This window comes from Hypanus sabinus, chromosome 10 (assembly GCF_030144855.1).
Source record: "Hypanus sabinus isolate sHypSab1 chromosome 10, sHypSab1.hap1, whole genome shotgun sequence".
NCBI lineage: Eukaryota > Metazoa > Chordata > Chondrichthyes > Myliobatiformes > Dasyatidae > Hypanus > Hypanus sabinus.
Window position 1 is genome coordinate 33,321,619 of NC_082715.1, and position 21,554 is coordinate 33,343,172.

A 21,554-nucleotide genomic window follows, 5' to 3' on the forward strand; every position below is an offset into this window, starting at 1 on the left:
GTGAAGGCCTAGAGCCATCAAACACTCTTCATATTACAAACCTTGCAATCCCAAAATCATCTTTATAAACCTCCTTTGAACACTCTCCAATGTCAACACATCCTTTCTTAGATAAGGGGACCAAAACTGCTCAGAATACTCCAAATGAGGCCTCACCAGTGCTTTACAAAGCCTTAACATCACATCAATGCTTTTGTGTTCTTGTCCTCCGAAAAAAATTTCTATCATCGCATTTGCCTTCCTTACCACAGACTCCCAAGTCTTTTTGCACCTCGGAATTTTGAATTTTTTCTCCATTTATAAAAGAGTCTAGCCTTTTACTTTTCTACCCAAGCAAATAACACCATATTCCATCTGCTACTTCTTTGCCCATTCTCCAAATCTGTCAAAGTCCTTCTGTAGCCTAATTCCTCATTTCCCATTTATCTTCGTATCATCAAAGGAGTCAAACGCAACAAAGTAACATACAAAATGCAGACAAAAATAAATGCATTGCCCAGGGAAGAGAAAATGCTAAAAAGTCAAGTTACAGTTTCAAAAAAGAGCACAAGTTTGCATGCTGTCAATAAAACTCTGTTGATGATGAGAATGACACAGGACTGGGTAGCCTTGAAATTTATAATGTGAAAACAAGAGACAAGCAATATATCAGAAGTGAACTGCAAATTAATTTAAGTGGAATTGCAGACTGTTTTAGTCATTCCACAAAATGAGTTTAAACAACATTTCAAAGATACTGAACAGAAGCCTGCAGATATCCAGCTAAGAATTTATACTGGAGAAATGATAACTCCTGTGGGAATGACATCCATAATAGTGAAATACAACCACCAACAATCCACTTTGGGTTGGTATGTGATTAAAATAGGAGGGCCAACAGTGGTGGGGGGTGGGGTCATGATTGACTGAGACAACTACAACCTGATTGGACATCTATTCACCTTTTGCATGCCATATCCCCTGCAATAGAGACAACCGAAAGTAAATTAGGAAAAGTATTGGATGATACAACAAACATATCAAGGATAACATAGTGGTAAATGAAAATGCCACACCCAAGTTTTACAAAGCCAACTCAGTTCCTTATACCATCTGTGATATTTAGCTAGTGAGCTAGATCACAGGAATGCAGAATGAATTCTTCCCATGGGCAACACCAGTGCACCCAGTAGCGAAGAAGGATGTTTCTGTCAGAATCCGGTGATTTTAAGGTCACCAAATCCCAGTACTGTAAGTAGATCAATACCTTCTGCCTATGACAGAGGGCATCTTTGAAAGCCTTGTGCTTCAGCAAAGTGGACTTAGCTAAGGCCTACCTACAGAAGGACATGAAGAAGAGTTCTAAGTATTTCTCACTATGAACATCAGAAAGGGCTTTATCGGTATAATAGGCTTAATTTTGGAGTAGCACTCGCGTTTGCACTCCAGCAGAAAGCTAGGGTCCAGGTCCTGCAACCCCTCTCAGGCACTCAGTCTTACCTGGATGACATCATTGTTACCAGCGAGGATGACAAGGAACATCTCCAACATCTCAAGGCAATGTTAAAAAGGTTAGAAGATTATTGATGCAACAGGTGTGAATTCTTTAAACCAAGTATCATGTACTGTGGTCACACCATTATATTGATGCACAAGAATTACACAAGTGCACAGAGAATACCTAAGCAGTGGTCGATGCCCCAAGGCCAAAGGATGTGTCACAATTGCGATCCTTTTTAGGATTTGTCAATTACTACAACAGGTTCCTGCAAACCCCGGCTATTGTGATCCAACCCTTGAACTCATTACTGCAAATTAGGAAGAAATGGCAATGGACATAGCAGTGTAAGGTGGCTTTCCAAAAAACACAGGAACTGGTAACATCAAACACTGTACTCACACATTATGATACACATTGTCCAGTGAAGTTTGCCTGATTCTCTGAAATAACCCTGAGGAACTTAAAGTTGCTGTCCCTCTCCACTTCTGATCCCCGATGAGAACTGGGTCATGGACCTCAGTTTTCTTCCTCCTGAAGTCAACCAGATTTTTAGTGTCCCTCCTATATGCTGATTCGTCATCACCTTTGATTTGGCCAATGACAGTGATGTCATCAGCAAATTTATGATGACTGAGTTGTGCCTAGCCTCAGTCATAAATATAAAGCAAATAGAACAGAGGGCTAAGCACACAGCCTTGTAGTGCACCTGCGCTGATGAAGATTGTGGCGGAGATGTTGCCAGTTCGAACTGACTGGGGTCTGCAAGTGAGGAAATTGAGGAAACAATTACACAAAGAGGTATTGAGGCCTCGATCTTGAAGATTATTGAAAACTTTCTAGCTATGGATAAACTCCCTAGAATTCAGAAGGTTGCAAGATATGGCAACTGATAAAGCAGACATGGAGAAACTATTACTATTGTTAGGTGGTCTAGGAATCATACAAAAGTGATTTTAAAAAAATTAAATTATTCTAAAAGTGACAACTGACTGATGCACATGATCAAAGATTAATATTTTTGTTAACTGATAACGTTAAGGAATAAGGGACGAAAGCTGGTATGTGGATCATATCACCTTAAGGTAGAAAAAGATTCTAAGCAATCAATAGCCTAGTCACGCAGTCAAAAACACACAGGATAAACTGCCTGCCGTGTGTCTTTTGGAGTGGTCATCAGGAAAGGGAAACTGAAAATGTCTTGTATTCGGGACTCTCAACACAGTATGACCTAGTTTGAAATTTTATAGAGTAGGGTGTTCTTTACCTAATGAGGATGCTAAATCATGTTTTGTTCCCAATCATTTTAAATATAAACACAATCCCAAAATTATTATATTTGCTATTTGTTCTCAGTAGACTCCATTTTGTACCGCATAACATTGCATTCTCTGTCAATAAATGTTAAAAGGCCTGAACAGATTAGATATGGTAAAGTTATTTCCCATGGTAGGGGATTCTAGGACAAGAGGGCATGACTTCAGGATTGAAGGACATCTTTTAGAACTGAGATGCAAAGAAATTACTTTAGTCAGAGGGTGGTAAATCTGTGGAATTTGTTGCCATGAGCGGCTGTGGAGGCCAAGTCATTGGGTGGATTCAAGGCAGCGATAGATAGGTTCTTGATTAGCCAGGGCCTCAAAGGGTATGGGGTGAAGGCAGGGGAGTGGGAATGACTGGAAGAAATGGATCAGCCCATGATTGAATGGTGGAGCAGACTTGATGGGCCAAATGGCCTACTTCTGCTCCTATATCTTATGGTCTTAAAGATACACAGAGTCAAGATTTATCCATATCATCTCTTCCTCACTTGTTTAAAAAGGCTTCAAACTGCTGAACTCAAATTTACTAATACTAGTCGATTATATCTTATCCAAAATGCTTGAGGGTCAGAAATATTTTAGATTTTGGAATATATACTGAGATAGCTTGCGTTTGCCATCATTTCAGAGTCTGAATTTAAGTACTACCAGTAAGCAGTTTCTGTCTTACATTTATTCATCACACACATGTACTTAACAGTAAAAATTACACATCATTAATGAATATACCACATGTGGAGGGTAACAAAAGCAGCATTGGGAGAATACCTGAATCAGCCGTTGAACAACAAAAAATGGCAGACATCAGTCTTGACCACAACGCTGTGTTTTGATTAAAAGGCTGCAGTTCACTCTATTTGTATTTTTTTTAGGTTCTGTGTAAGGTATAAAAACAATCAGCATTTTGGACTTGCTCTGATGTTAGAATTTCACCAACGACCATCCTGACAAAGCTGATTGTATTTCTCTGCTGCACACTTTATCAGCGACACTTTATGACCACATATTTAAAAATTTAATGTCTGCGATCAGCCTGCTGAATATTCACTATTACCTTCAATTTTCAGTTTGTCGTGTCATGGTCAGCATACTGTTAAGTGGCATATGTTTACTCTGATATCCACGAATCCATTCTTTCAGTACATGATCGAAATCTTCATTTGTTGCTTATTTTCATTACCTTCTGTTCATTACATACATGAGGTCACTTCTCAGATCTCTGTAGTGTGCAGAGACCTGCACATTGCCTAGGAACCTTCCCAAAGCCTTGTCGAATTTTCCCATCTGTGACATCATTTTAGCGCTCAAAAAAACTTCAGATTTTGGAGCTTTTCAGATTTTGCAACCTGTAACTTTTTTTCCTCAGTTTATTTCCCACTGCTTCATAGCAGTCTCAACCATACCAAGCTACTTGTTAATATACACAGATGATTATAGTGAGTCGATTGTGCTCAATTTAAAAGGTCTAAATATCAGTCTTGAATTTTCCAAGAAACTAACTGGCTTTTAAAAAGCCTAACTTCTTACTGGTAGCACATACACTCAGAGTCGGACATGATGGCAAACCCCAGCTATCTCAGTATCTTTTGTAAAAATGACAGAAAAAAACAGTAGAGCATCCCTTATCTGAAGTTCCAAATTCCGAAAACCTCTGAAATCAGAATTTCTGTTTTAGCACTGACATGATATCACAAATGCAAAACTACACAACACACTGGAATGATTCCAGGCAATGCACAGGTCTCTGCACACCACAGACAGTTCTAAGAAGTGATCTCACATATGTAATGAACAGAAGTTAATAGAAAATAGAAAAACATCTCAGAAAGTGAAAAATGAAGATCTTGATCATGTACAGTATTGGAAGAGTGGATTCATGGACGTCAGAGTGAATATATGCCACTTAACAGCATGCTGAACATGAAACAAGGAAAGATCTATCATGACAAACTGAAAATTGAAGCTAATTGTGAAAACAGCAGGCAGAAATTTAAGAAGCTTTAAATTTTGAAAATGTCTGCTGATCATGAACATCTAGCAGAAGGATAAATCCACACTGTTGATTGCTGTTATACCTTACATAACGGCATTAAATTTTTAAAGCACTGCTGATGAAAACAGTGCTGATTTGTTTTATACCTTACTTAAAATCTAAAAAAGTAAAATACAGATACAGTGAACTGTAATCTTTTATTCAAAACACAGCATCGTAGATAAAGATTGAAAGCCTGCCGTTGTTTGTTTCTGTTCAATAGCTGATTTAGGTATTCTCCTGATGCTGCTTTTGTTACCCTGCATAAGTTATATTTTCATTAATGGTATGTAATAATTTTCATTGTTAAGTACATGTGTTGTGTACAAGTGTAAGACAAAGACGGTTTACCAATAGCACATAAATTCAGAGTCAGAAATAATGGCTATCCCAAGCTACATCGTAATTTATTCCAAAATCCAAAACACTTCTGGCTAGAGGATTTTGGATAAGGGGTACTCATCAGCTCCATCATCATTAGGAGCAAATACATTATTTTTCATCGGATGATCCAGTTTTCGAAGATGTACACTAACCTCCAGTTTTTTTTCCAGTGATTCTATGCGATCCTTCTTGCTGGCCAGATTGGCACGAGTATATCTATTCTGCCCTGGCAGGTACAGCACCTGACTGTAACATTCTTCCCACACTTGGTTATATGCTTCAAGTGGAAGGTCTCCATGCCCCATACCATGTTTAACAACTTCCATCTCCTGAGACAACAAATCACTCGCCTGAAAAAAAATGACACATTTACTGAGTTGGAAGTAGATATAACTGATGTTAAAAATTAAAAATCTTACCAACTCTAGGAAAATTAAAACAATTGCAAATTTTACTGTTTTTCCCATTTTATTCATCATATTTAAATTCATCAGAAGTACATTTTGATTAAAAATATCTGCCAATGATGAAAAGCTTAAATAAAAACAGAAAATATTGGAAGCTTAATGTCTGTGGAAAGTGGAACAGTTGCCATGTCAGGTCTGGGTCCCTTTATTAGAATAGGGAAGGTTAGAAAACAAGTTAGGTAGCAGAAAAAGTAGGGGAGAGATGCTGGAATTTAGAGAATAGCTCTGATAGGGCAAGACCAGATGATATAATGTGGCAGCTAAGAGAAGTGATAATCAAATGACTTCATTGTCTCTGTAATACGATGTCAATGATAAGGCTATGCAGCATACCCAGCTGGTCAGACTTTTAACATGGGGGGGGGGGGAGAGAAGAAAACAGAAATCTGAGCCAAAATAATGGCAGGTTCAAATTACCACTTCTAATACACACAGAAAGACTGAATTGTTAGTTATAAAATTTAGGTATAAAATCCTGCAGCTTGTAATGCAGGAGAGGCTGTTTCTAAAACTTGCATTTGGCCTTGCTGTAAAAATGCAGGAAACACAGACAGCATAGTCAGAATGGTAACACATTGAAATTAAGTGACCAAAAATTTGGGGTTAATCCTGTGTACTGATCTGAATTGCCACATTTGGTCACACATTCAACACATTCTGTTTCCCCCTCCTAAGTATATCTATTACATAAAACTAACTTATTCTTGTTCCCAATTTTGACAAAAGGTCTTCAGCTTGTTATGTTAATTCTGTTGATCTTTCAACATGTTGTCTGACCTGTTGAATGTTTCCAGTATTTTCTGTTTTATCTACGAAATTTATATTGCTGTCTGGAGTACTATTTTCGTAGGCTACTGGCCAAAACTGGCAAGTGGATTCAAATCTTATGGTTTATAAGGTAGATTGAGATCAAATTCTTTTAAGTCCACTCATTCTTTACACCAGTCATGTCTAAAAAGACATCACTGACATCTAGTGGTACAATCATGTATCATCATGCAATATCACATTCGAGCCTACATACTGATAGTGAAACAGGATCCTTAATTGCACAATTTCCATTAAGGTTAATAATAATGTAGATAAACCATTAATCCAAAAATGACACTGCATGCATTATACCCTATATCTCCTTTTACCAAGATCAAAACCCATAATATTCAGCTATTTAAGAAAATATGCACACTTATAAAATTCAGTGGTAACATTTTTTTAATTACAGGTGGCCCCCGTTTCTCGAACATTTGCTTTATGTCACCTCGCTGTTTCGAAAGACATACATTAGTACTTGCCTTTGCTGACTGAAAGAGGATTTTCACAGTTATGAAAAAAGCCATCCACTTTAAATGTGTGTTTACCCCGAGAAAGACTACCATGACCAGTGAAGCCTTGCACATGCGTGTATGTGCCAATTTTTTTTATTACACATCAGTTTTGGCTTGCTGTCGCCTCGATTCTGGTAAGTGAAACTACACTTACAATATACATACAATATTTATACTTTATATAGGCTGTGTATTTATCATATCATTCCCGCTTTTACTATATGTTAGTGCTATTTTAGGTTTTATGTGTTATTTGGTATGATTCGGTAGGTTACTTTTTTGGGTCTGGGAACACTCAAAAATTGTTCCCATATAAATTAATAGTAATTGCTTCTTTACTTTACGATATTTCGGCTTACGAACAATTTCATAGGAACGCTCTACCTTCGGATAGCAGGGGAAACCTGTGCCTTAAAATCACTTCAGAATTGTGACAATTAAATTACACCTTTTTTTTGTCTTTAGAATTTTTTCATTCAAATTACAACGCTCCATGCTTCCAAAATGATACATGTTAAACTAACATACTGTGGCGACCCATTTCCTAGCGTATCCGAACCGACTCACAATTAGATAGCCTACGGGGGTTTGCGAGCACAGAGCTTTGGAGCCTCCGCGCCATGGGGGGCCGGTTGACAGAGGCTTAAAAGTGAGGCTGAAGTTTTCGAATAAAGTTTTTTTCCTTCGACTGCAGTTACCGACTCTGTGTCGTAATTTTAGCGCTGCGTGTAGCACACCGCTACAATACTATTATCTGTTCAAATTATGAAGAAATTAATTACAGCTAAATGATTCGTTCACATGCAACTATAAGAATACCAAAGTGGATCACTTAGATTTTAAAACTGGTCATGCGCCAACACACCAGTTCAGTTCTTTGCATACCACTCAATACATTGTTACAATAAGCCATTACTAATTTGTTCAATTCAACGTAGTTCACATGTAATCACACTAATCAAACTTTTCTTAGAACTAATCTATACTATGCATGGCACACTTGAAAATGCAAATGCTCATTCAAAAAAGGATGAAGTATTTATCCAACTAGTTTCAAGGATTCTTCAGAGTGTACACAGAAAAACAGCCCACTGCTCTTTGCCCAGTGCCACGTAATTTTCTTTACATTTCCTTTCAAAAGGAAAGCTTCCACCACATTTCCAGAACTCAATTATTTTGTAAAAACACTGCCCCTCTCTTCTATGGCTCATTACCAGCTTTACTTTAAAGTTGCCTCCCCTAGTTCCTAACTCTTATCTCTGGAAACAAGTTCTCCCTATTTAACATGACCAAAACCCCTTTAGAGTATTTCTCAGATTCCTTTTAGAAATATTCTACTGAATACATGTTCTTTAACATTTCAAAGAATACATATCAGACCAAAATATATTAGCGTGTAAAATTAATTTCTCACCTCTGACTCTTCGGCCTATTCCCTCAAATCCAAGTACTTTCGTTACTGCTTTCATGGTCAGTACAAACAATTTGTCTTCTACACTCCATCAAAGCCATCAGGCTTTGAAAAGCTCTTTAATTTTGCCTCATAAAATTATCCACACTAGCTTCTCCCATTGCTCCACGGGATTGAAGCATTTCAGTAAATCTTCCCTTTGCCCCCTGCTTTCACCTTCTTTGAAGCACAAGTGCAAATATAGACACAATTATTTCAAATGAAGCCACACTACTGCTATAAATTTTTATTAGAATTGCAACTGTCCATAAGATATTGTTGCTTTCATACATATAATTTTAAAAATTTATAGAATGTATAGATATAATGTAATTGAATAGCTTTTCAATAAGCCCTTTCATTAAGAGATTAATTTTACTTTGGCGATCACTAATTTTTAACATCAGTTACTCTACAACTCCACCGTTCCATCATGGGATCAAGAGTATAATGCAAATAATTACATTCTACATTAATTAAAATAATCGACAAACCTTTTTCAGGTCTTCTTTATTGATTTTCTCATATTTGTTGTGTTCGAGGAAAGCAATATGCTCAGCGTTACTAGAACTCGATCCTGCACCTTTGCCTCTTTTATTAAACTGGTCTACGTATGGATGATGCAGTGTATCATAGTGAAGCATGATAATCATTTCTTTCTTCACCATCTCTTCAGCTTTCTGCATTTCAGTTAGAGGAGGCTCTACATTCAGCGGTCGCAAGATGGTTTCGTTAACCTAAAATTAGAAAGGAATTTGGTTGTTTTCACTAATTCTATATTTTAAAAGAACACTTTTCTTACCATTACAAAACTCTAAACATAACCATGATTTAACAGATTCTAAAAATGTAATTCCTTAATCTTCTACCATGCTAATTTAGCAGCTTTTAATAATGTTATTTTTCCATTGATAAGATTGTTGTACTTTTCTTTAGGGTACGAATAACTAGGTTCCGGCCCGAAACGTCGACAGCGCTTCTCCCTACAGATGCTGCCTAGCCTGCTGTGTTCTACCAGCATTTTGTGTGTGTTGTTGTTCCTCTACATATTAGTTAATTTTCTATATTTCAATATAAATTGCATATTTTATATTGCTGGTCGCCTGCTCCCTTCCCTGCTTTACGTGAAGCAAACTTCAAAAGCATGTTCCTGATCAGTGGGGACATGTACAGCATAAACTAAAGGCTTACTGAGAAGCACTTTTGACATTTGACTTAAGTTTTTGGAAAACTGAAATATATTCAAAGACTATTAAAAACTTTACTACTGAATAACACAGGACTGATGAAGGGTCTCGATCTGAAACGGCGACTGTTTACTTTTTTTCTACAGATGCCGCCCGGCCTGCTGAGTTCTTCCAACATTTTGTGTGATGCTTGGATTTCCAGCATCTCCAGATTTTCTCTTGTTTGTGACTGTACGACTGAATAATTGTTTTAAAAAATCAGAACACTTCTAATAGAGAGATACTAAGGCCCTAGTGAAGAAAAAGGAGGTGCACAGTAGATATTGGAAGGCATTCTAAGGGACCGTTTAAACAAATAAAGTATTTGGATAGACAGGCAACATGGCTTTGTGCATAGTAAGTCACGTCTAACCAATCTTGAAGTTTTTCGAAGAAGTTACCAGGAATATTGATGAAGGCAAGGCAGTGGATGTCACGTACAAAGACTTTAGTAAGGCCTTCAACAAGTTGCCATATGGGAGGTTGGTCAAGAGGTTCCATTGCTTGGCATTCAAGATGAGGTTGTAAATTGAATTAGGCATTGGTTTCATGGAAGAAGCAGAGAGTGGTTGTAGATGGAGGCCTGTGACTAGTGGTGTGCTGCAGGGATTGGTGCTGGGTCCGTTTCTGTTTGTCATCTATATCAACGATCTGGATGATAATCTGGTAAACTAGATTGGCAAATTTGTGGATGACTCCAAAATTGGGGATGTAGTGGACAACGAGGAAGATTTGCAGCGGGATCTGAACCAACTGGAAACATAGGCTGAAAAGTGGCAGATGGAATTTAATGAAGGCAAATGTGAAGTGTTGCACTTGAGAGGAGCAACTAGGGTAAGTAGCGATAGGGCACTGAGGAGTACGGAAAAACAAAGGGACGTGGGAATATAGATTCATAATTCCTTCAAAGTGCCATCACAGGTAAAGAGTGTCATAAAGAAAGCTTTTGGTACTTTGGTCTTCATAAATCAAAGTACTGATTACAGGAGTTGGGATGTTAGGTTGAAATTGCATAAAACATTGGTGTGATCCCATTTGGAGTATTGTGTATAGTATTGGTTACCTCCAGCAACGATGTAAATAACATTGATAAAAATTTACAAGGATGTTGCTGGGACTTGAAGATCTAAGCTATAGGGAAAGGTTAAATAGGTTGAAAAGGTTTATTCCCTAGAATGTAGATTAAGGGGAGATTTGAGAGAGGTAAGCAAAATGATGAAGGGAATTGATAGGGTAAGTGCAAGCAAGCTTTTTCCACTGAGGTTGGGTGAGACTACAACTAGAGATCATGGATTATGGGTAAAAGGAGGAATATTTAAGGGGAATATCAGGGGGAGCTTCTTCACTCAGAGGGTAGCGTGAGTGTGGAATGTGGTGACGACTTCAACATTAAGAGAAATTTGGACAGGTAAATAGATCAGACGGGTGTGGTCTGGTTGCAGGTCGATAGAACTAGGCAGATTAATGGCCAGATGGTCTGAAGAGCCTGCTGCTGTGCTGTAGTGTCCTATGCCCCTCAATGGAAAAAAGCTATATTACATAACTAAGCAACAGACTCTCTTGCAGCTATTTTCTCCAAATGAAATGAATCTTCCTGCAGCAGATCTAATCTGGGACAGCTTTAGCATTCAGATTTCCCAATGCCTCTCTGGAACACAGGAGCAAATGTTGTTAAGACCACAAGACCATAAGATATTAGAGCAGAGTTGGACCATCTGGCTCATCGAGTCTGCTCTGCCATTTATTTCATCATGGCTGATCCAATTTTCCTCTCAGCCCCAATCTCCTGCCTTCTCCCTGTATTCACTCATGCCCTGCTCAATCAAGAATCTATCAACCTCTGCATTAAATATACATAAAGACTTGGCCTCCATAGCTGCCTGCTGCAGAGAATTCCACAGATTCACCACTATCTGGCTAAAGAAATTCCTCATCTCTGTTGTAAAAGGATGCCCTCTATTCTGCAGCTGTGTCCTCTGGTCTCAAGACTCTCCCACCATAGGAAACATGCTCTCCACATCCACTCAATCAAGGCTTTTCACCATTTGATAGGTTGGGGTCTGATTGACAGCAGTGAAACCACCAGGAAGTTGGGACTTAGTTCAATTGAGTACCTTTAAAAGTGATCCAGTTTATTAATGTAACCTTGCTCAAAAAATGATATGGACTGCTGTTTTACACTCACCTCTGAAGGTCTTGGAAAATTTCTTTGTACTGATTGGTGTCTCTTCTTTAACTCCCTCTCACGTTCAGCATCTTTCATTGCCTTAAAAGGAAACAATAAAAATTCTGACAATTATAACCCAAACTTGGTTGCAAGATACAAAACACAAGTATGCCATTCTAATGCACTGAACTAGCAGAGACAGAATGTGAGTGATTACTCTGTAGGATTCAAATACCAGTCTCACTTGTCAATTCCATCCTCACTATACAATATTCAGTATAAATAGGAATCAATTCTATAGTTATTAAGTTTTGTGCAGAGTGCAAGGTTAGAATTCTTGAAGAAGGTTACCTGTCTACGAGACTCCACATCAGCAGCATCTTCTATGAAGTTATCTTCTGTCTCTTGTTCCTCAAGCTCTCGTTCTGCATTTTCTGGCAGTACAATTTCAAAGTCATTCTTTGGAGTAGGAAGATTCAACAGACCCATCCGTAGTTGTTCACGGTGCTCCCTTTCCTGCAAGAAAATTTAAGTATGACCTTTGAGGCAACATTAGTGATTTCCTGAGTGAACAAAGTTAGCTGCTGATTTGATAAAAATATCGATGGCATTTTGTAATTAAGTAAATTCAATATATAGCTAACATTACCCAGCTGTGATTCACTTTTTAAACTCCTGTTTTCCACAAATTGTGTGTGATTATGGTGGTGAACTATAGGACAGATGTCACTGGCTAAAGCTGCAAATTCAGGACCTCTTTGTAACCCAGACTCACTGATAGTTTTGCAATGCCAAATCTAATGTGCAATTTCAATTGTGTCCAACAGTAAGGAAAATCCTGCACTAGGTTAAACCTTTTCCCGAACCTATTGGTTTCTAATAAAGTGCATGGTTTTGAATTAGGAGGCAAGGTAGAAACTCAGGCTCTGTTAACAGTTGAGAGCTTTGCTGGCTCTCAAAGCTCTAGTGCAGGTTTGGGAATGGGTATATTCAGTCTGTTACCAGGCCAACTCAGACTCTCCACATGCAGACTAGAAAGAAGCATGGAGAAATTGCTGGTGGCAATTCAGAGCAGGGGACTGGGCCACAAAGAATTAGTAAATTAAATTTGGTAACATTTAAGGTCAACAGGTATATTATTACTCAGCTGGAGAAAATTAGTGGATCTTTTTAAATCGATCTACCCAAGCACACCTTCAAGCTTTGAAGGAAACTTTGTAACAGGATTCAGATGGCCAAGTAATTTTATATCACCTTTATAGTGAAGCATATCTACAACATTCCAATATGTTAGCAGATAGACAGAGTACCAAAGCACAGAAACAAGCCCTTTAGTCCATATTGGCCTGGTGTTCTCCTGATTTTCATCTGCCTTCACCCAGACTATTGCCCTCTATACTACTCTCATTCATGTAATTACCCAAATTTCTTTTAAATGTTACAATTGAACCTGTATTCACCACTTGCACTGGCAGATTGTTCCATACTTACATCACCCTCTAAGTGAGGAAGTTAGCCCTCAGATTCCTTTTAAATACTTCATCTTTCACCTTCGGTTCTAGTCTCAACCAAACTGTGGGGACAAAGCCTACATGTGCACACCCTATCATAGTTTTTGTATAATTCTGTAAGACCTCAGATGTTACAGAGTTGTATCATGCAGAAAAGGTCCCTCAGCCTACCATTTCATACCACCCATGTAGCCTTATGTGCATTAGGTTAGGAGACATTTATGTCCTGGTAATTCAAATACCACTTTAAGGTACTTCTTAAATGTCATGAGTGTATCTGCCTCCATCAGCTCTTCAGGCAGCACATTCCAGTCTCCAACCATTCTCTCCATGAAAATAATTGGCCCTAATATCTCCTCTAAAACACCTACTTTTCATAATAAACCTATGCCTCTCATCTTAAGCAGATCCACCATGAGAAAAATGTATTTACCATCTACCCTACCAATCCTTTATATACCTTTATTAGCTCACCCCTCAGCCCCCTCTGCTCCAGGGGGAAAATAATCAAATCCAGCCTATCTAGATACTCCTTATGACTAAATTGTTCCAAACCAGGCAACATCCTGAACTCACAATTGGGATCAATGCCTTTGGTTGTTAAAAAACAAGGGAAAAAGTCATTTATGGTCTTCAGATCCAATTTCTTATCAGGAACTTATACCATAAGTGTTGACTTGTGTAGAACAGGTTTTGTGGCAAAATACAGCTACTTATTTTCAAAGCTCATTCATGTGTAATCCTATTAATTGAAATCAGGTAAATATTAGCATGTGTAGAATCATGTGAATGTTAGCTTGTGATATCTATTCTCTCATGTAATCATTGCAAAGCCTTCAGAACAAAAACTGTAGCTAATCAAACTAACACCAGCTGGCACATGGCTCACAGCGGAACTTCAGTCTCTAGGCAAGTACTTAAACTTAAATAAGTCAGTGTGCTTGCCTTAATGTACCAGTATAAAACTATTCATTTTTCTTAATAAAACTGAACTCCAGAAATAACCCTAGTTCTTACCAGTTGCTTGGTGAATGAAGGGTCGTAATCCACCACTTCGTCTCCAGGATTGATATTCAATTTATCTCGTAAAGGAGTCCTTCCAGGAGTCACTGTCACACCAGGCTTAGGTGTCAATCCACTACGTGGAGTCAAACCATCACTCCCATGTGTTGGGGTTCTAAACATTTTAATATAAGATATTTTACAAGAAAACTGTCATTCATGCTGAAAGCAGATGAATTAATGCTGCAAAGATGAGATTAAATAAAATACAGAGATGAGTTATTTTATCTGCAGTCTTGTTGACAGGATCACTCCTCTTCCCCTTTTCATTCTCTCCCCATTTTACTTATTGTTTCTCTGTCTCCTCCATCCTGAAGTGGAGATTAATGACGTCCAATTTACTTCCCTTGAATGCAAATAATCTCACCCAGATCAAATTGACTTTATAATCTGGACTTCGTTTACATCTGGTTATCATTTGCAATCAGTGTTTAAGATTTGAATATAAATGACAGATGAGAAAAACAGAATATTCTCTTTATAAATGCCTTATAATCTGTGAAATGTTTTATCTAGATGTCAACAATTAATATGCAAAATGAAAATAAACAAAGTACATAACTTGAAGCATTGCAAAATGAACATTAAGCAAACATGTCAGTAAATATAATTTTATCAATTGTAAAATCAAGAGTTATAGTTTCACTGAAACAATTATACATTTTAATTCAAAACTGGGCAAAAAATTAAGTCACTACATTAAGAAAAACATGTTAAGGCTTACCTGAAAGGTGTCGTGAGGACTGTATTTGGTGTCTGAACTACTTGTCGCTGTGGGGTTACTCCAGAAAAATCACTTTCATGGAGTGGGGTATTCAGTCCACCTTTTAAAGGTGTATCAACATTTGTCAGTGCCATTAAGTTTTGAGCTTCCTGCATTAAATACAAAAATCCAGTTTAGTACCCAAATTCATTTACATATTTACCTTTTGTTTTTACTTTTCACCCGAGTTCATGCATAGCCTAAAAGCAGGAATTCATCTCCAACACTCCACAAAACCTACTCTAAAGAACATGAGCCGCTGCAGAACCAAAGCGCTGCATTGAAGTGACCAGGCATCTTCCTATCCTGTTCCAACAAAGGGAGAAAATAAAGGCAAATCAAAATTGTAGCCCTCCAAAAAAAACTATAACCCACTAAAATGCAGTTTTTTAAAAAATTGCCTCATTTGAGTTTAAGAGACAGGAACTAAAAATATGCTCCCATTCTCACTCTTCCCAATGAAGAACTCTAGTGTGGATAATAGAAAACTAATTTGAATGTCATTCGGCTCAGTCATATGTGTAAATAAAAGATGTATAATCAAGATGGTAAGGGCATTAGTGTTGTAGAGGATAGAAGACAAATAAATCATTGTACTGATAATTGGTTTATTACTGTCATACGTACTGAAATACAGTTAAAATGTTTCTCTCGTGCCATCCATACAGATCATTTCACAACATCAGTACACCAAGGTACAATGTAAAATCAATAACAGAAGCTGTGTCTAGTGTTACCATCTTAGAGAAGGCGCAGTGCAGGCAGACAATAAGGTGCAAGGGCCATACTGAGGAACGTTGTGAGTTTACCTTCATAAGAGGTGTTCAATAACTGCAGAATAGAAGCTGTCCTTGAGCCAAGTAGTTGGCGCTCTCTTCTCACTGTTACCATCAGGAAGGCACAAGAATCTCAGGACCCACACTGCCAGGTTCAGGTTCAGGAGTTCAACCATCAGGCTCTTGAACCAGTACAGATAACTTCACTTGCCTCATCACTGAACTGCTTCCACAACCTATGGATTCACTTTCAAAGACTCTTCATCTCGCATTCTCAAGATTTATTGTTTATTTACTTTTTCTTTGTGTTTGCAGCTTGTTGTCTTTTGCACATTGGTTGTTTGTCCACCCTGTTGGGTGCAGTCTTTTATTGATTCTACTATGGTTCTTGGATTTACTGAGTATGCTCACAAGAAAATGAATCTCAGGGTTGTATATTGTGACATACGTACTTTGATAATAAATTTACTTCCAACTTTGCTTATTTTCAGGCTTTTGTACATATTGCCTGCCTAAAGGGAGGAGGAGAGAGAATGTCTACTGTAGGAGGGGAGTCTTCGATTATGCTGACTGTTTTTTTCCCCCCAAGGCAGAGAGAAGTTTAGACAGAGGAGAGGGTGTTTTTTGTAATGGACTGATCTGGGTCTACAACTCTGTAATTTCTTGCTGTCTTTGGTAGAGCAGTTATTATATCAAGCCATGATGTACCTGGATAGAATGATTTCTGTGGTGCATCTTTAGCCTCCTAAATGAAAGAATGGTGCACTTTCTTAACAATAGCATCAATGTGGTTGTACTAGAACAAGCTAGCGATAATACTTAATACCAAGAACTTGAAACTTTTATCCATCTCCATCTTAGCACTCAGTTTCCAGAAGACAATGACCAACTCTTTTGTTTTGCTGACAATGAGGGAAAGGTTGTTGCCATGACACCATGCTCTCTACCTTCTCCATCTAATCCATCTCATTGTTATTTAAGATCTGGCCTGCTCATCTTCAAACTTCTCGATGGTCTTAGAGCACAATAAGGCCAGACATTTGTGAATGTAGGGAGAGTAAAGCACGGGGCTGGGACACAGCCTTGTGGGGAACGGGTGTTGACAATGATCATGGCAGAGGTGTTGCTGCCTATCTTTCCTGATTGCGGTCAGTTAATCAGGAAACCAAGGATCCAACTGGAGTTGCTGAGTTCCAGAGCTGCATTTGTTTGGAAATGAAGACAGAGCTACAGTCAGTAAATGAGACTCTGATGCAGGTGCCTTTGCTATGTACATGCTCCAGAGGTAAGTGTATGGCCAGGAAGATGGCAATGGCCATGAAACTATTTCAGGGGTAATTGTATTACAGACTATCAGTGTTCTGGGAGTTTGGAGCTGACATGTGTCAAGATCAATCTCTCAAAGTATTTCATATGCAATATTAGGTCCCTTAGTCTCAAATAAAAACTAAAAACCCTAACAGGGGTGATCTATAATTATGTATTGTAAAATAAACATATTTTAAACCTGAGTCTTAGCAGTCTAACTTCACAGAAAGTACAACATAATTTGACAGTTTTGGAAAAGTCAATGTGAGGAATAAAATCTCCACAACTTCATCTAAGATAGGGACCTCATTCAAAACATGAACATACTATTTACTCACCCATATAGTCACGTGTATTTCAGTAATTAGTGAAATGCAAGCAAAATATTTGCAAGATACTGCCACATAAGAGCAATGCACTATAGTCATAGAGTCTTAAAAATGTAGAAAAAGGCCCTTTGGCCCAACTTGTTCATGCTGATCAAGGTGACTTCCTGAGCTCATCCAGAATAAAAGGGTTAACATATGAGGAGCGTTTGACTGTTCTAGGTCTGTACTCACTGGAATTTAGAAGAATGCATGGGGATCTCACTGAAACCTACTGAATGTTGAAAGGGCTAGATAGGGTGGATGTGTCCTATGGTGGGGTATCCAGAGCAAGAGGGTACAGCCTCAAAATTGAGGTACAGCCTTTTAGAGGAGGGATTTAAGGAGGGATTTTTTTTAGCCAGAGAGTAGTGAATCTGTGGAATGCTCTACCACAGATTGTGGTAGAGGCAAAGTTCGTGGGTATATTCAAGGCAGAAGTTGATAGTTCCTGATCAGTCAGGGCATCAAAGGATATGACGGAAAGGCAGGTGTATGGGGTTGAGTGGGATCCGGGATCAGCCATGATGGAATGGCAGAGCAAATTCGATGGGCTGAATGGGATGATTCTGCTCCTATAGTCTAAATGTTGTTATTGTACCAACCTCTACAATGTCCTCTGGCAGCTTGGTCCATATACGGACCACCTTCCACATGAAATTGCAGCCCCTTACACATTGAACCAATAAGCACTTACTTTAGTCTCCACTACTTTGGGAAAATATTGTGGCCACCCACCTTATTGATGCCCCTCATGATTTTTTTGAACCTTTGAGTCAAGCGTCATCCTCCCCAACCCCAAGGAAACAAATTCTCCAGTCCAGCAACATCTATATGGTCTTTACTGCACCCTCTCTAGCTGTCCTGTAATATAGCTACCAGTACTACACACAATGCTCTAAGTGTGACTACACCAATGTCTTGTACAGTTACAACATAATGTTATAATTCATGTACTCAATCCCCCTCTTCACCATCCAGTCTAACTTTGTTGTTATTTTCAGGGAACTATGCACTTTCACCCCAAGGTCACTGTTCTCCAACACTCCTCAGGGCCTTACTATTCACTATGTATGCCCTAAGCTGGTTTAACTTCCAAAGACGTACCATCCTTCACCAGAGTTAAAACTCCATTCACCATTACTTGTCCTTTTTCCCCAGTTCATCTAAATCCTGTTGTAACCTTAGACCATCTTCTTCACTGCCCATTATAATTTACTAATCATGCCACCTACTTCCTCATCCACAAGACTTAGCAATGATCCCTGCAGCACACTACTGGTCACAGACCTCCAATCTGAAAGATAATCCTCTTCCACCAAGCCAATTTTGAATCCTGGATTGCGCATGATCTAAACTCCTACACCAGTCCTCCATGAGGAACAGTGTCTAAGGCTTTGTTACAGTCCCTGTAAACAACATCTATGCTCTGCCCTTATCAATTCTCTTGGTCACCTCCCAAAAAACATGACACATGATTTCCCATGCACAAAACCATGCTGACCGTATCTAATCAAGTCCTTGCCTTTCCAAAAGCAGATCAATCCTGTCTCTCAGCATCCCTTCTGCTAACTGTCTCACCCGTGATGTTAGGCTCACCAGCCTGTAATTACCTGGCTTGCCCTTGCAGTCTTTCTTAAATAAAGGCACAACATTAGCCTTCTCCAGTCTTCTGATACCTCACCAGTGATTAACAAAGATAAAAGTAAAACCTTTGCCAAAGCTTGAGTAATTTCTTCCCTCGCTTCTCACTGTGTCCAAGGATACAATGGTCATACCCAGAAAGATATATCCAACTTTTTGCATCTCAGATTGTCAACAACACATCCTGCACAATGTAGTTATGTATTAGGACATCAGTTTTTTTTTCTTGAACTCCACAGGTTCCATGGCCTTCTCCACAGTAAATATAGATGAGAAGTATTCAGTTAAGACCTCATCCATCTCCTTTGGTTCCACACACAGATAATCACACTGACCCCTAAGGAGACCTATTCTCTCCCTAGGTACCCTTTTGCTCTTAATATACTATTGGAACCTTTCAGGATTCTCCTTTACCTTATCTGCCAAGAATATTCCATGTCCTGTTTTTACCCTTCTGATTTCCCACAGCTGAAGTTTCGGTAGCAAACAAGTAAGCTACAATTGTAGTTACAAAAGCTACAATGAAACATCAATAATTCCTTTCCTCTCACAAACACTGCTTAATCCACTGAGTTCTTCCAACCTGTTGCTTCAGTTCTAAAATCTGCAATCTCTTGCATTTCTGCTGAGCTTTCAGTAGTCTTTTACTGCCTCATTTCAATTTTTATAGAATGTAACAGTTCAGCACAGGAATAAGCCCTTCGGCCCACAGCACTGTGGCAAATCAAATGGCCAACTAAATTAATCCCTCTGCCTACATATTGCCATATCTTTCCATTTTCCTCACATTCATGTGCTTATCTAAATGCATCTTAAAATTCTCTAATGTATCTGCCTCTACCAATAACCCAGCAGCACATTCCAGGCACTCACCACTCTGTGTGCAATGAAACTTGCCTCCTCACATCTCCTTTTAAATAACTTCCTCTCACCTTAAATGCATGCGTTCTTCAATTAGACATTTCAAATCTGGGAAGAAGATACCTTACCTTATAAATCTCTATCAAATTTCTACTCAGCCTCTGCCACTCCAGATGAAACAACCCATTATCTTAATTGTTCTTTACCATTCCGATTATAAATATGAGTTAAAAACTATTTGCTTCTTGTATTGCAGCCATCCCTAACTGCACAGTACTCTCCGGGTATAGCAGGCTACAACACAAAGCTAAATGACCTTGGGTTAATTCGGTTTGATTACCTGAAGAATGCGATCCTGTGCTGCAGGAGTACGTGCAGTTCGCAAACTCAAACCAGTATTGGCAATGTTATATTCAGAAAGAAGAGCGTTGGAAGCAGAATTCGGCATTCCCGATTCTTCTACAGTTTGGCAGGCTATTTCACTTGCCTGACCATTTTTGACCACTTCTTCCAGTTCAGCATCAGAGATCTTTTAAAAAAAAACAGTTTTTTCTTAAATTGGTGGCTAACAAAGTTTTATTCAGTTTTACACTTCTATTAATTACTATTATTAAATGGGCACATTAAACCTGTTGAATGATATTCATCTAACAAAGAATTTGACAAAGCACTAGGTGAGGTACAAGTATTCTCACATTTCTGGAAGAATGCCATGTCAGTAGGGAGAGCACAAAAAATACAACTATAATGTCTAGTGTTTGAGGTGGCCATTTACCTGTGGTGCAGGAAGAACTAGTTTACTTCTTTTTTTAGTAAACTCAGAGACACCACTGATCTGTAATATAGCAGAGGGTAAATCAGATTCCTTCTTCTTTTTCAGACGCTGCTTATCTTTCTTCTGCTCTGCTTCTTCTTTCTCTCTGAATAAAATAAACAAATTATATGAAAATGAACATATCTATAGAGAGCTCTGGAATTTGGAAACTCAAAATAACTATAGCCTATTTTTTACTTAACTACTTACATGTATTTTTAAGTAAGTGTCTTGGTATGATCAAGAAGCTCAAAACCGACATAATTCAACTTAAAAATATTTATTGAAATTACCCTCATGAAACAATTAAACACATAATCTGCAAAAAAAAACAGCACGAGAACTGTTGGAAAATTATATCTACTTTAAAACCCAAGTTGTCTCTTGTATTTTGGATGACAATTTTGTGAGAAATAAACAGTCCAGTGAAAACTGACGCTATAATTTTGGTGCAGGCTTTCATTGATTCTGATATGGTTATCATTCTATTATGGATTTATTCAGCATTCTTGCAAGAAATGAATCTCAGGGTTATATGGTAACATATATGTACTTTGATAAAAAAATTTACTTTGAACTTATTCTGCATTCATAAACTCT

General features: G+C 38.3%; 1 protein-coding gene across 1 annotated transcript in view; it reads right to left on the bottom strand.

The window, feature by feature from the left end:
• Positions 1-21,554, bottom strand: part of cdc5l (CDC5 cell division cycle 5-like (S. pombe)) — a 44,005-nt gene that overhangs the window by 12,838 nt on the left and 9,613 nt on the right. The window contains exons 5-12 of the mRNA XM_059981358.1: positions 20,916-21,060; positions 20,481-20,669; positions 15,148-15,296; positions 14,379-14,538; positions 12,202-12,366; positions 11,869-11,949; positions 8,952-9,194; positions 5,368-5,565 (exon numbers count right to left, since the gene is read on the bottom strand). Of these exons, the coding sequence (XP_059837341.1) occupies positions 5,368-5,565; positions 8,952-9,194; positions 11,869-11,949; positions 12,202-12,366; positions 14,379-14,538; positions 15,148-15,296; positions 20,481-20,669; positions 20,916-21,060 (1,330 nt within the window). The remainder of the gene's footprint in view (positions 1-5,367; positions 5,566-8,951; positions 9,195-11,868; positions 11,950-12,201; positions 12,367-14,378; positions 14,539-15,147; positions 15,297-20,480; positions 20,670-20,915; positions 21,061-21,554) is intronic.